Source organism: Asterias rubens, chromosome 15 (genome assembly GCF_902459465.1).
Source record: "Asterias rubens chromosome 15, eAstRub1.3, whole genome shotgun sequence".
NCBI classification, from domain to species: Eukaryota; Metazoa; Echinodermata; class Asteroidea; order Forcipulatida; family Asteriidae; genus Asterias; species Asterias rubens.
Window position 1 is genome coordinate 2,100,208 of NC_047076.1, and position 14,200 is coordinate 2,114,407.

General features: G+C 37.4%; 2 protein-coding genes across 4 annotated transcripts in view; both read right to left on the minus strand.

The window, feature by feature from the left end:
• Nucleotides 1–3,933, minus strand: part of LOC117300049 (serine/threonine-protein kinase 17A-like) — a 39,146-nt gene extending 35,213 nt beyond the window's left edge. The window contains exon 1 of the mRNA XM_033783720.1: nt 3,352–3,933. Coding sequence (XP_033639611.1) covers nt 3,352–3,464 — 113 coding nt within the window. The 5' untranslated portion in view covers nt 3,465–3,933. The remainder of the gene's footprint in view (nt 1–3,351) is intronic.
• A 1,128-nt stretch (nt 3,934–5,061) lies between these two features.
• The window catches only part of LOC117299869 (E3 ubiquitin-protein ligase HECW2-like), a 49,836-nt gene continuing 40,697 nt past the window's right edge, over nt 5,062–14,200 (minus strand). For 2 of the 3 annotated variants that reach the window (XM_033783449.1, XM_033783448.1), the window contains exons 19-26: nt 13,573–13,693; nt 12,955–13,068; nt 12,331–12,483; nt 11,478–11,706; nt 10,756–10,902; nt 10,094–10,208; nt 9,294–9,492; nt 5,062–8,751 (exon numbers count right to left, since the gene is read on the minus strand). In XM_033783449.1, coding sequence (XP_033639340.1) covers nt 8,640–8,751; nt 9,294–9,492; nt 10,094–10,208; nt 10,756–10,902; nt 11,478–11,706; nt 12,331–12,483; nt 12,955–13,068; nt 13,573–13,693 — 1,190 coding nt within the window. In that variant the 3' untranslated portion in view covers nt 5,062–8,639. The remainder of the gene's footprint in view (nt 8,752–9,293; nt 9,493–10,093; nt 10,209–10,755; nt 10,903–11,477; nt 11,707–12,330; nt 12,484–12,954; nt 13,069–13,572; nt 13,694–14,200) is intronic. The other variant, XM_033783451.1, reaches the window with a different exon arrangement.

Sequence of the window (14,200 nt, forward strand, 5' to 3'; positions counted from 1 at the left end):
TTTTATGAGGCGACGGTGCACTTTGCTGTTGAAAACTCTAGACCCTGCTGATGTCTAAATTTGATTGTTGCAGTGCAGGGTTTGCATTTTTTCAGTTCACAAACTTCAGTGTGAGAGGATCAGTTTAAGTGCATAGAAAAGCAACAGTTTCAGAGGGGTGTCAATAAAAGACTACGCCAGCGCGTACCATCCAGGCTAACAATGGTGACTGAGGCTAGACCGTGACTACATCGTGTGTCAAAAGAGTTTGGCGTAAACAACTTCTGAAAGAAAAGTGATCTTTGGGATGACCTGTGTAGGCAGTTTTTTAGTCTGTTTTTATACCAATTGTATTGAATCGTTCCAGGTCTTAATTTTTCAACAAGATCTTGTTATATAGTCACAAAATCAAAAATATGTCAATACCTTTTAAAACCACATTCAATTTTTAAAGAGAAAAACATAAAGTAGTCTGAGATTGTGAGCATAGTGGAATTTAGGAGGATGCATAACAAAACAACAACAACTGACACAACAACCAAATCACGCCAGACTAATAAAATATTAATTTCAACTAAAAAGTTAACACACACTACATAATAGGCCTAATTATTGACTTGCACTTCTCATAAAAAATGTCAATTATCATTATAATACAATTGTGTATCAATTATTTACATTTTGATACAGTCTATTACATTTACATTAAATTGTGTTACAATGCAGTGCAATAGATCATACAAACAACTAATTTTTGACTGAGAGGGGGAAGGGAGGGCACCTGAAGATTTTTAATTTCTTTTGCCAGCATTTCAAGAAGGCCCTTTTAGAAGGCAATGACCTAAGCATGACAATGAGACAATTTCCTCCAATGTTTTGTTTTAGTATCAGGCCTAACATGACTGTATTATTAGGAAGTTCCTTCCTGCAGCCGATCTCAGAAAAGAAGCGCATCTTGCACCATGTTTTGTTAAAATAAATGCCATATTGTACCAATTTTATTTATTTTTAAGCTTTTGAAAAAGATACTGCAATGATTGCGGCTAGTAGTCTGATGTATGTAGCATACAAACATTTTGGTTTATAAAGCCATTAGAAACAATATATTTTTCATATTTTTAGTAAAATGTGCAAATAGGTGTGTCCAAAACAGTACAAAAAGAGCCCTATTTCTACATATTACAGCACGCCAACCCCTCCCCTCTCAAACACACCATGAGATTAAATTAACCGAAGGGATCCTGTTAAAAAACCCTCAAAAGGCACAGAAAATGGGTCAAAACTAAGGTCAACTTTAAACAAAAGTGTTTCTAGGGGCTACGTGTGTTGTGTGAGGTAAAGAACCTTCGTAGGATAACGGTTTTTAACAATCACTTGAACTCTGTCTCACACAGGTATAAAACCAGTTCCAGATCCAGTTCATGATCAATTATGATATTTGATTACGTAGCTGGTGGAAGGAAGTCTGTGTGACAGCTGAACAAATTTCAGTCAAATCGTTTCATGTTGACTGTGCTTTACTTAAAAATTTAACCCCAATAATATACATGTAGTCAGGGCTTGAACTTCACTCTTGTAGGGGCACAGCAATTTTCCTCTTAGGGGCATTTCTATGAGGAAGTGTAATTTTGTACGCATGTTTTGTATTGAAACTTTGCAAAGGGCATCAAAAGCACCAGGGCAAATGCTGTGAGTGCCGTTCTTTTCAAGAGGGTTAGAGCTGTATGTAAAGAGTGCCTTTTGCAGTAGGTAGGACTCAAAACGCCTTAAGGATGTAAAAAGGAAGACAGTACAATCAATCAATTAAACATCAAACTCTAATTACACAAGAATACTACGAAAGACCTTTCGTAGAACTTTACTTGAAGTTGGAGTACAAAATTGTATAGTTGATGGGGCCTATTCTTTTTGTGAACCATCATGTTATTGTTTGGAAAAGGAGCTCTTCATTTGCTAATATGCTTGTTTCATTTCTGTTGATTTTAAAAACAACTATTAAATAATCCTCCAGATAGTTTCAGTGTTTACATTTTCAGAAAATATTCCATATTTCTTGTTTACCATGACGGTATGACCTACATGTAGACTTTTGTTCACTAGTGGTTCAAATGACGACCCGATGCCAAGCAACCTTTGATGAGTGAACAAATATTTTCCCAACGACGATCAAACCGATTTCACTTTTTGGCCTCGTTGACGTCACACTTTCAATCAATATGGAGCAGTGCCTCAAGGATCTTCTTGTTGTTTGCGCTCGAAAACATCTGTCATTATTACCTCTACGTCTATTTTGAACATATCAAAATGGTATTTATGATCTCAAGTCTAAGAAGTCCCGTCTTTTATTGACGGTTAAATAAATGAATTTGTTTTCCCACGCCAGATCAATTTCACTTAATTTGCTTTCTTTTTAGAGCTGATGATATCATTTTAGAAACACGAGCGGCGTTAACGAGCGCGTAACAAAATACTCCTCACAACATCAAATTTGCCAACGTCATACACAGTAATACTCTCTACTCATACTACTAGTAATGGACTAGGGCATGATGTATTGTGCCTATTTCACAACAATTCAAACGAAAATTGTTATTGGGCTTTTGTTTTTGGCTGGAAAAAAAACAGTTACAGATTTGACGAGATCCTGTCCAGACTGACATCAATTTGTAAATTGAGAAAATTGTAAACATCATTTTCGCAATTTCGGTTAGTGTATAGTTTTAGCTGTTGTTTTTTTCTCGGGGGGGGTGGGGGTGAAATAGGACAACAAAACCTGAAAATAATTTTTTATACAAAAAAAAAGTGAACCCAGTCTCCAATCTGTCAGATTTAAACAAAAATATATTTGTCGATGTGTAAATGAATTTAAACCTCAACTACTATTTACTTAAATGGGGTTAAAATCCACTTTCCAACAAAGACAAAATCCAATATTTTGTAACTAAACAGTATAAGTTAAAACCACTTTTTTAGCTTGATTATTATTTATTATTGTTAATATTAATTAAATCAGAATTGTTCGACCCGTCTGTTCATGGCCGGCTGTACACATTCTGTCAAACCCTTCCAAACAGTTACTGGTTAGGGACATAATTTGACCTTAATAAAGGCAGTAGATAAAGTGGCAGTCGAATACTTTTCATAATTGTTTTCAATGACACGCTGCAATGTAGTACATAGTCTGTGCTCATTCCTCAGTTGTTGAACATTCTTTTTAGCTGAACAGAAGACGAAGTGAATGTCTCATTTTAAACATTAAATCTAAGCTGCCATGCCACAACAAGAATTCAAACAGATAAATAATTAACAATTAAAACATGTGGTTAACTCTTAAATTAAGTAAGAATGATAGAAAAGGTATCTTATTCTTACCTTCCGAGTTCGTTTTGAACAGTGTAAGATTCATGAAAATCTCCCTCCTTAAATCGGCTCGTAACTGCCCGTGTCACAACACGGGAATTCATGCTGAGTTTTCGGAGTGGCATAAGAATTATTCGAACGCTCAAAAAATCCTTTCCAGACGACGGTTTATACAGACATCAAATGTCCAGTTGGATGAAATTGATGTATGATTTTCTCCAAGGTTTTTTAATTGGTGTACTCTCACCAAAAACAGCTGAGCGGTGGTAAGTGTTTTGAGTTATAAGTCCCTTATCTTTCACCGTAGAAATTAGAAATCCCTGCAGCTGAACATGCCAGAACTAATCCAGAACCCAACGGTTTGCGGTTCAGCCGGCGCGGTGTGTCTGTACGTATCGAAGAATGAAATCTTCGCACTTCGTCGTCACCGGTTACCGCTCTCTCTCATTTGAAGTATAGACAGCTGGATGAAAATCGTAAATATCACGATAAACTCATTAATATGGTTATTAAAGTAGCTCAGGAAATACTTTGATTAAAACCAAACTCAAAAACGTCACCCGGAACTCCATGTGTGTGTGTGTATGTGTGTGGGTCGGGTATCGTGAATGTGGAAGGCAAACTGCCAATTTGACGGCATGACGTAAAAAGCATGTTAGTGGTTTTTTGACGGTTTCTATTTTCCCTTCTCCATTAACTAAAGTTTCGCAATATTTATTCAATTCGTTCAATAAATTCTTACCAGGAGGAAACAAAATATATAATTTGAGATGTTTAGATTATAAAACTTCATATTAGCTACAAATATTATCAACAATTATTAAAATAACCCAAAGTGTTTTATGATTTACAAGAAACCGTCAGAAAGGAAAATTCAAGTTGACCAATCAGCAGCATCGTCCCAGTCACCGACATAACAACCGGATGCCTCATCCTACAGCAGAGGGATTCCCCACTCTAGTCGCGGCAGTATCGATTAGTGCGATGTTTTAATTAACTTTCCCAACTGGTCGAATATGTCTGGAATCATGAGATACGTTTTTCGGAATCAAATTGTTAGGTTAGCAATGTATTTTAAGTAAGCGGAGATGTTATTTCAAATTATGCACACGATAATGTTCCAAAAAAAATCCGACCATCATTTTTTTAATTAAAAGTTTTGAAACTTAAAAAGCGGTTTGAAATCTCTTTTATTATCAATTGAAATTTAAATAGAAGTAACTTTAAACAGTAAACTTTTTTTTTTTCAATTAACAAAAACCCAAATTGTTTTCTGACTTTTTCAATAAGGGTGGATGTTCTGGTGGTAGGGGAACATAATTCTGAATTGCCTCCTAATTTAAAACAAACAGACACAAAGTCAACCAATTACTTATGACTTTTTTTTAATCTGACTCGAGTTCATTTTCTTACAATTGTAAGATCATTAACAAGATGTTAATGCAATATCTCATGGGTTTAAACATGCATGAGTAGAATACATCAGTATTGCCCTACCTAAATGCTAAAAGGGTTGGAAAGAAGTCATATAATACTGCCAGAGAAAATAATTGGTAAAAATGTTGTAATTTTAATGAAAAAAAAAAGGAAAGGATGTGATAAAGATCCAACAAAATCAATCAAACCAAGATTTAACAAATTTGCATGGTGGGAGTACAATCTGGGCCCAATTTCATAGAGCTGCTTAAGCACAAAAAGTAGCTTAGCATAATCAATGTTTGCTTACCAGAATAAGGTTACCAGCCAAACTACCATGTCACATGAAATTTTTTTGACTGGTATCCTGCTCATTTCTGCATAGCGGAAAATTCTGAAGTAGTATTGTCTGCTTAAGCAGCTCTATCAGTTTGCTCTGATCGTCATCAGGAGAAAGAGATTTTGCACATGGTGTCACCACAATTCTAACCCCCATCAAACAATATTGTTAACAATTTGAGATACCAACTTGTGGATAATTTACACTTTTTTGAGCAGGTTACACAAAATGTTCTCAAATAAAAGGAATGTGTAAATATGGCGGGGTATTTTCAATCCAAGTTAAAGAATACTGTATTTGTTTTCAATTAGAAGATGTATGTACACTGATGACAGAGGGTAAATTACTATTCGGGCAATTGGGTAATTAATTCCAACACTGGATTTCTCAATATGAAAAGTATGGGGGGGGGGGCAACTCTATGTTTTTGTGCGATTTGACATGTTCTAAGAAAACTGTACATTGATACTGATATATTCGCCGTAAACATGAAGCTAGTGTTACAATTAACGTTGTAAACGACATGGGGAAATTTATGATAATTTTGGAATTAACAAAGACAAATTAAGTAGAACATGTGAACTCTGGATTAACATATAGGAGCTCTTCAAACTGGGCCATCTAGCCCTAGCCCTAACTGTTGGTGGGCACCCTATTTTGTCAATATCTTTGTTTGGAGTGCCAGTCAGAAGCCATTCAACATGGGCCCGATTTCATAGAGCTTTTGAAGCAAAAAATATTGTTTTAGAGTTTTCTGCTCAGAAGTTTAAGAGGTCAGCAACATTGGTTCAGAGAATGGTTTCTAGAACGCTCTCTAGTTCTAGCATATTTTCTCTAACAACTTTTAAAAAAATTAAGAACCAATCTTGGAACTGTGAAATAACACTTGGAAGTTTACCACTTTGAAGAAGTTCAGATGATTCTGTATCAATAGACCCTTTGCACAACGTGCAGCGCACATACACATGCATCTGTCCGCCATTTTGTGTGTCAAAACGTGCACAAAAGAAATGGACACCCAAAAAGGCAGAAACAAAATTGATGAGCATTATTCGGAGGTGCATCCTTTTGTGGAAGTTTTTACACTCAAAATGGCGGACTGGAGATGTGTGTGCAAGTGCGCTCCGCGTTGTGAAATGGATCTACACTGGTAGATAATTGTGATTATTATTTAGAGGAAGATTTAATGACAAGACCACAAACAACACATAACTACTCTTAAGCCCCTTTCACACTAGGCACATTCCATGGGAAAAGTAAGTTGGCCCTTCACACTTGAACTGCTAAAACCTGGCAAATTCCTGGGGAAAAGAAAATTCCATGGGAAATAGTTACCCCTCCTTGGGAGTAGGGTTAAGCGAGTTAACCCTGGGGTTAGCATACCGAGTGGTAATTTTTTGCAACGCAAATTGCACTGGGTGTGCAGGGGCGAGAGTCACTGGCGACAAAATTTCTGAAACTGTGAACCAGATCTTAGGAGGTACATGTACAATGAAATGATGGAAATTCCACCTTATGGTACTCACTGGAGTTGTATGGCCCTTTTCGAAACCACGGCTTCTGCTTCAGATTCGGCTTAGGTTAGCTTGGTTGTTTTGACAAGTGCGCATGTTTTGCATACGCGCTCAGGGTTTCAGGCGCGAGGATGGAGCTTGAAGCCGAATCTAAAGCCGAAGCCGTGGTTTTGAAAAGGGCCATAGATTCCAATGAGCTTTTAGGAACAGTATCCTCAGCAGTCTAGAAAAGTTGATCAAAAGAGATGGACTTATTTATTTAAAAAGTCTGAATTCAGACAAAAGTCTGAAATTTTCCATCCCCGAGTGCAATGGTGGGGTTACAATTCCACATGAATTCCCTGGGGATTTTATTCCCTGGGATTTAGCTTTGTAGTGTGAAAAGGGCTTAGTATAAACACTTGAGAGGAAATTTGCATAGATAAAAACATGATAGTCAGTTGTTTTTACTTATGACTTACAAAATGAAACGATGAATAGTAATCAGTTGCATTAGTTAAAGTTAAAGAACTACCTGTTTTGTGATTTTATTTTTTATTTTTGTGAAAAATATACATTTTTGCATAACCGATAATATGATTGATAATGCCTATCTCATTACATACAATAGTTATACGTGTAATAATTTGTAACGATCACATGCAAATAACACATAATTTATTTGAAACAACAGTTATGGGGCAAAAAAAATAATAATAATATAACTTGACATCGTTTATCACATTGAAATAGTTCGGCCGATTTATATATTTATATATTTTACAATAGAATGATTACCAAACAATACAAAAATTAACGGTGTAAAATTCTTTTCAATAATTTTTATTGAGTACAACTGTGAGTGTTTTATTTAGACTCCACTAAACAAAACTCCTTTGTGATATATTATTATCAGAATATATTTATTTTATGTTCCAGTATTAACTGTCAAAAAAGATCTTTACATAACTAAATTTAACAGAATTTTGGACTGGATTTACAGAGTAAATAAAGCAGAATATACCAACAATTTTTTACATGATCTTTTTTTTCAATAATTTTGAAAATCCCAGCACCATGCAAAATGAGTGAAATTATTGGAATTGTCAAAAGAAATTCCACAAAAAAATATATAACAAGATGACCAATGCATAGTTTTATAAATATAAATATTATGTATCGCCATGAATTGAAAAAAAAATCACAAAGAGTTTAAACAGACAGACATATCCACCAATCAGAATGCATGATTTGAAAAGGGAATGGTCACGTGACATGTACAATGCAATTTGATTGGCCTAGCTAGTATAAGAGGAGGGTTAAAAATGTTTCCGATTGGAAACTTCAACTCAACTGAAGACATGTCAAATTATGTAACATCGCCTTTTTCAATTGTTGCAAAGAATTATCAAGTGGGAAGGAATTCAACAATGAATTGCGCAATTTTCCCCCGTCCCCCTATTCCCCGATTGCCTTAAAATGCTTGGTTACTCCATAAAGTTTCATGACAGATGATACTGTGTAAATTTAGGTTTTTTATTTCTCGCACACACGTCTATGCGAATCAAATTAACATGAAAGACTGGTGCCTTTTGAACTATGTTATCGTCAACAGGAATTTCCATTGGTACTCTTGGCACCAGACAAAAGTTGGCACGTAACAACAGTGGAAAAACAGGGTCCAATTTCATAAAGCCATTGAGCAGAAGTTCGTGCTCAGCAAATTTCTCCTACTAACCAAAAACGAGCAGGGAACCAGTCAAAACCTATACACATTACATGGTATTTTACCTGGTAAACTGTTTCCGCTGGGTAAGATTTTTATGTGCTAAGCAATATATTGTTCTGATCATTTGTTGGGTCAAATTTCAAAGAGCTGCTTAAGCAGATAATGCTTAACATTTTCTGCTAAGCATTTTTTGTGGGGCTTAGCTACTTTCGAAGCGCAGCTCTGTGAAATTGGGCCCAGTTTTATGAAACTGTACCCTGTATCTTCAACATGTATTCTGAGGGGATTTGTTCAAAATGTGGCATTTTGGGGCCTGCAGCATCTAGTCAATTCCAAAGGTACTTGTTTCTTCTACAGCAATCACAAGCTTCTCCAGTAGCATTGCATAGGACGAGTAGGATGGAAGATCAAGACGATTGAAACATGTATGAGCCCTACAAGAAAAGAGGAAAGTCACAGAAACCTTATTACAATAATGCACAACACGTCAAAACGACTGTAAAAAAAGGGATTTGTTGTTCAACTCCTTGTATAAACCAGGCAGGAAAATGCCTGTCAGTCAGTAGCCACTATTTTGTAGGAATGAAACCTTTATTCTTCCTTTAATAGTATACAAATATTGACTGCTTCGAGTGCTCTGGTTAAAACTACGACTCCCGAGGTGATCCCCAGAGCGTTCTATTTTCCCGAAGCGCAGTAAAAGCAGTCAGCATTTGTTTTATAACACCCCAACAGACCCCTTCTCTTTTCAATAAGTTTACTGGGTTCTTTTACGTGCATGGCTTTACGTCCCATTCAAAGGATGCAGCAGTAATGGTTCAAGTGTCAAGTGTCAAGTGTCAAGTGTCAAGTGTCAAGTGTCAAGTGTCTCGGCCCCGAATTCAAACCCACACTCTGCTGAACAGAAACACCAGAGCTTGGGTACGGTGAACTAGATCACTCAGCCACGACACACCACTTTGTTGTGAACACTCACCGTGGTAAACTGGTTACTTTGCCCCATTTCTCGATACAGAATTTACGTGGACCATTGCTTCCCCTCAGCGCTGCGAAGCCCTCATAAGGAATACTTGATGTGCCAGTCACAAACTGCAGAAGACGGAGTCGTCTCTCATTGTCGAAGCACTCTACAGCCGTCCAGAACCAGTTGATGACGTGGTGTTTATCTTGGTACCCTATTGGGGGATAGGTAATAATAATAAAAGTAATATTAATAATGTACAGAGAACTGACCAGCGGCCGATTTCACAAAACACTAGGATTAGTCCTATCTAGAGTTAGGATGAGTAACCTGTCCTAACTCAGGATGGGTTCAATGCGGATATGGAACTGAACTCGTATTAAGTCCTAAGATTCATTCTAAGTTAGAAACGGTTTGGTGAAATCGACGGCTCGGAACTTTGTAAGATTTGGTACGTGAGAGTGACAGTAGTCCCTGTGGTGGTTGGAGCACTTTGCACCCTTCCGAAAGCACTCGGGAAAAATCTAGATGAAATAGGGACAAATGTATATCTCTTACAAAAGGCAACCTTTTTGGAAACAACAAGGATCTTGAGAAAGACCCTCGAGATCTAAGGCTAAGGGGTATAGCCCGACTCAAGGAGTTGTCGGCAAAAAGGAAAGAGGTTTTCTTTGTTTTAAATGCTAAAAAAATAAAGATCATACACTCCTAACCACTTAAATTTTGTGCTTAGAAAAAAAAACAGACACAAAAGGCACCGACTGCTTCCGTTTAAAAAAAAATATGACTCTAGATGAAGAAACATAGTACATTACCTCCTCTATATTCAGTATTTTTCCGCCAGTCATGGATGTCAATCTCAGCCGTACCAGCAATGACCAGCTCCAGTTCCCGAGCATCAAACACAGAGATTAACCTTGTATCTACGACCTGTATTACACGTCAGTCAAATAAGAATGATGAATTGTAGTTCTTGTTTTGGCAATTTGCAATTTTTTTGGGACCAAGCCCGAATCCAAGCATTCCATCCCTTACCACCCATTCAAGCCCGGACCCAACCATCCAATCTCGAACCCACCCATCCAAACTGAACCCACCCATCTAAGCTCGAACCCACCAATTCAACCCAGACCATCCCATTTCCACCATCACTCCTCTTTCACATTCCCAAATAACTTCACATCTTACTCTTAGAAACCACCCCTATGTGACCCTATCAAAGACCCCTGTTTCTTACCTCATAGAACCCTCTTACAAGACTCTCTGTCTGTTCCATCACTCCTCTTTCACATTCCCAAATAATTTCACATCTTACTCTTAGATACCACCCCTCTATGACCCTATCAAAGACCCGTGTCTTACCTCATAGAACCCTCTTACAAGACTTTCAGTCTGTTCCATCACTCCTCTTTCACATTCCCATCTTACTCTTAGATACCACCCCTCTATGACCCCCTCCGAGACCCCCGTGTCTTACCTCATAGAACCCTCTTACAAGACTCTCTGTCTGTTCCATCACTCCTCGTTCAATTCTCCACTTGACCATCCTCTCAATGTATTCCTTTTTGTTCTTCTCAGTCACCTGAATGTTCTTGCCATTTGGTTTCAGTTCTTTCTCAACCAACTGCAGACAAATAAACACCATGTCATGATTGTTTCCTCATTAAATGAAACAACTTTTTTAAAGGCAGGGTATACTTTTAGTAATTGTAAAAGACAAGTTTTCTCACTTGGTAAGCCCAAACATAGGGGTAAAACAACAAATCTGTGGGAATTTGGGCTCAAACGGTCGTTGAAGTTGCAAGAAAACAACACCTGTTGTTGCACAGAACTTTTTGCTTTCAGATGCCCCAGATTTAAACTTCTCGGTGCAAAGTTACCTCTTTCTCTAAAACTACATTACTTCAAAGGGGGCCACTGAAGAAAAAAATATATATAATATCAACAGCTTTCAAGTGTAATAGATGCTAAATTTGCATCAGGGATAAAGAATATTTATTTTGTGTTTTACCCATAAATAGCTTTCAAGTGCTCTTTTCTAAGTATGTTTTTATGGTCATGAAATAATGTCAGAAGTATTGTCAAAACAGTGAACTAACAATAAACCTTGATTGTACAGCAGCAATAAGCTCTTCATGGGCTTACGCAAAAGTAAGGTTTTAAATTATATAAATAATAAATATATTCATAAACCAATACCTGGCCGAATGTTTCCTCATCAACAGTGAACGTCAAATCCAAAACATCTGTGATGTCGTTCTCTTTAGTCCAGAGTAAGCTCTGATAGAACTCACTGTCTAGGGATTCAAGATCAGACAAGTGACTTGAGGAGCGGAGGAGAGCTTTGTAGAAGGGTCTAGTGAAGAAGGCGTCTAGAAGGAAGTGATGGATGATGGCAAGACCAATGACACGACCACAGAAACGGAACCTGAACAGGGTAAGAAAACAAGAAACTCCCAGGTAAAATCCATCCATCATCAGGCATTTGTGAGCCATCATTCTAGTCTCCTATTCCGAGGCGCTTAGCAAAGTGAAGGACACATTTAAGAAATAAGAGTTTACAGAACTTCATTTGGAAATGACAAGTCCAATGGACTAATCGAATGTAAGCAGTCTTAAACTTTTGAAGATCTGTAAGAGTTAAGTGTATGGAGTTAATAGAGGATTACATTCCATAGCCTTGGTGTGTATGAAACAAAACTTCTATCACCTGATGAAGAATGAGGTCTAGGAATGATCAACAGTAGTTTGTTTGATGGTCTCAGATTGGGCCAAGGATGGTATAGGTACACATCTCTTATACACTGGGGCTAGACAATGAAGTGCTTGCTTTTTAAGTCAACGGTAGGATTTTGTAATCAATTCTTTATTTGATTTGTAAAATTCCCCCAAAAGGTCTGCATAAAACACAACAACCGTCTTCTTCAGCAGTTGTACAGACTGCTTTTATCAAGCTGTTAAGCAGCAAACAAGTTGCTTAGCAAACATAATTGTTTAAGTGCTTCCTTTCTCTTCTAATAATTAAATAAAATACTTAATTCTTAACTCTTACCAATCTAGATAGTTATCAACAAATGCCGACATGGGGCTGATCTGAACGGTGTAAGTGTCCATGGCCGAATACTCAAACAACCCATAGTAAGGATTGAAGAGTTCCCTTGATAGCAGGAAGAAGAATTCACGAGATGGTCCTCCATAATCAAGACTGTCCACAAAAAAGAAAATAAGAACGGTTAAAGGCACTATTGGTGATTATTCAAAATAATTCTTATCATAACAAGTACTTGGTACTGAGCAATGGAGAGCTGTTGATAGTATAAAACATTGTGAGAAACGGCTCCCTCTGAAGTAATGTAGTTTTCGAGAACAAAGTAATTTTCCACAAATTAGATTTCGAGACCTCAGAATTAGATTTTTAGGTTCCGAAATATGCATCTGAAAGCACATAACTACGTGTGACAAGGGTGTTTTTTCACCGATTATTATCTCGCAATTTCGATGACCAATTGAGCTCAAATTTTCACAGTTGTGTTGTTTTGTGCATATGTTGAGATACACCAAGTGAGAATACTGGTCTTCGACAATTACCAATAGTGTCCAGTGCCTTTAAGGGAGATCGATGGGTAGGACTCATTTCTCTCGAGTCAGAAAACATAGAAAGCTAAGATGTACTTACCCTTCCTCTCCGGGGAAGCTGATGAATAGTTTACATTTCTGGATGTCTTTTCGGCTGATGGCCATGATCTTCCCAAACGCATCTTCAAGAAGGTGATCGCGTCTTATAGTCAACCTGAAGAAAGTAAGAAACAAAAGAAGCATTCCTTATGTTTGCAGTGACACCATGTCAAACACATCTTTTAACAATAATATTTTGGGGTTTGAGCAAAGAAATATTTACTTGAGTGGGACTTGAACCTTCGACCTCCGACTACTAACTGAGCTATCCGTCCATATATTGGTGATCTCTTAGTCAATATCTTTGTTCGGTGGTGCCGATACTTGACAAAAACAAATCTATATAACCAGTTCTTATAAAGCACATTTTACAACACGTATCAATGTACTTTACGATAGTGCCCTGGTCATTGGGCCAATAACATTCCTTTAATCTTCCTCAGCTCCCTGGCGAGTGTATAGCACCCCTGTGAGACATAATTACAGTAAAGAACACACATGTCTTGTCTGGGATTCGAACCCACACCCCCAATGACTACCAGAACTTGAACTTGGTGCTCTAAACGACTCAGCCATGACACCTCATATTATATATATATTATAATTCAAAAGTTCATACTTCAACTTTGTCGGTCCTTGACCGTAGCCCTTCGCCTCCATCTTCCTGTAGAAACCACGGAGCTTGGCGTCAAAATCTCGGCGGTACGGTGCAGGTGCCCTGGCATTAGCTCTACCAACTACTGTTCAAATAAAAGGGGACGAAAACAACGAAAATACCTTCAAGACAAAAATTGATCCAGAACAATAGATATCAAAGTCAATAATAGTAAGGTCATCCTTCTAACATTGAAATCTATATACTGGGCAGAATTTCTTGGAGCTGTTAAGCAATTTTGTTTCTACTGAGCAAGATTTGTTTGTGCTAAGCAGTTTTTGTGCCTAACGACTTATCGTTGCTGGAAGTTGCTTGGCTTTGGCCTTGTTTCTCCTTAGCAATGGCCTTTAAACATTTAGAAATGGCGTTTCGTCAAAAAATTGAGTTGTCCTTCAATAGTGATTTTCAGAATTTCAGATATGATTTAGAAGATGAACAATTGAGACTGTAAATCTTTATAATAAACAAATACTACACCTAACCCTCCTACTGTTTAAAAGGGTGTGCCCTAGTATTCCTAGTTTGATCGGCAGCATATTGTGCCACAAAACCTTGTAAAGCATTACATGGTGCTATAAGGAAATAGGTCTCA